The sequence below is a fragment of the Sinocyclocheilus rhinocerous genome, unplaced genomic scaffold (assembly GCF_001515625.1).
Source record: "Sinocyclocheilus rhinocerous isolate Xijiao unplaced genomic scaffold, SAMN03320098_v1.1 C35360088, whole genome shotgun sequence".
Classification (NCBI taxonomy): domain Eukaryota; kingdom Metazoa; phylum Chordata; class Actinopteri; order Cypriniformes; family Cyprinidae; genus Sinocyclocheilus; species Sinocyclocheilus rhinocerous.
Window position 1 is genome coordinate 1 of NW_015748723.1, and position 453 is coordinate 453.

General features: G+C 47.5%; 1 protein-coding gene across 1 annotated transcript; it reads right to left on the bottom strand.

Moving 5' to 3' along the window:
* Window positions 1-5: 5 nt before the first annotated feature.
* LOC107734827 (beta-1,3-galactosyl-O-glycosyl-glycoprotein beta-1,6-N-acetylglucosaminyltransferase 3-like) lies at window positions 6-449 on the bottom strand (the record flags this gene model as incomplete). Its single annotated transcript, XM_016546734.1, has 1 exon — window positions 6-449. A coding segment is annotated over one exon (444 nt), but the record flags the coding sequence as incomplete, so codon positions are not given.
* Window positions 450-453: the final 4 nt, after the last annotated feature.

Consider the following 453-nt stretch of genomic DNA (forward strand, 5'->3'; position numbering starts at 1 on the left):
CATTTCAAGTCCCCAGCTCCATAGACACACACTGCCCGTCTGTGCGTTCCAGTGCATGGTGGGTAGGGAGCTCCACTCTTTAGATCTCCTTCATGGTAGCTCCACTTCACCAGACGAGCAATCGCGTTCATGTCCGATTGTTGGTACTTGATGTTTGAAGGATTAGATCCTGGTACTGAAGGCATCCGCTGTAACGTAGCCCACATGTGCTCATCTGGACTGTACGTGTCTTTCTCCCATTCCATGAAGTTTTGAATCTCTTTGCTTTTGAAGATGTGCTCCACAAACTCTCTTGAAACCACAAAGTAAGCATTTCCTGAGAACATAGGGCTCTGTATTGGTGGAGGCGCCTTTTTGACATCTGTCCGAGTCACAACGTTTGTAACATTGTGATGATACTGCCAGCGCCAATTTTTGGCCTTTACGTCCTCGGACTCCAAACTGTTCTTTCCA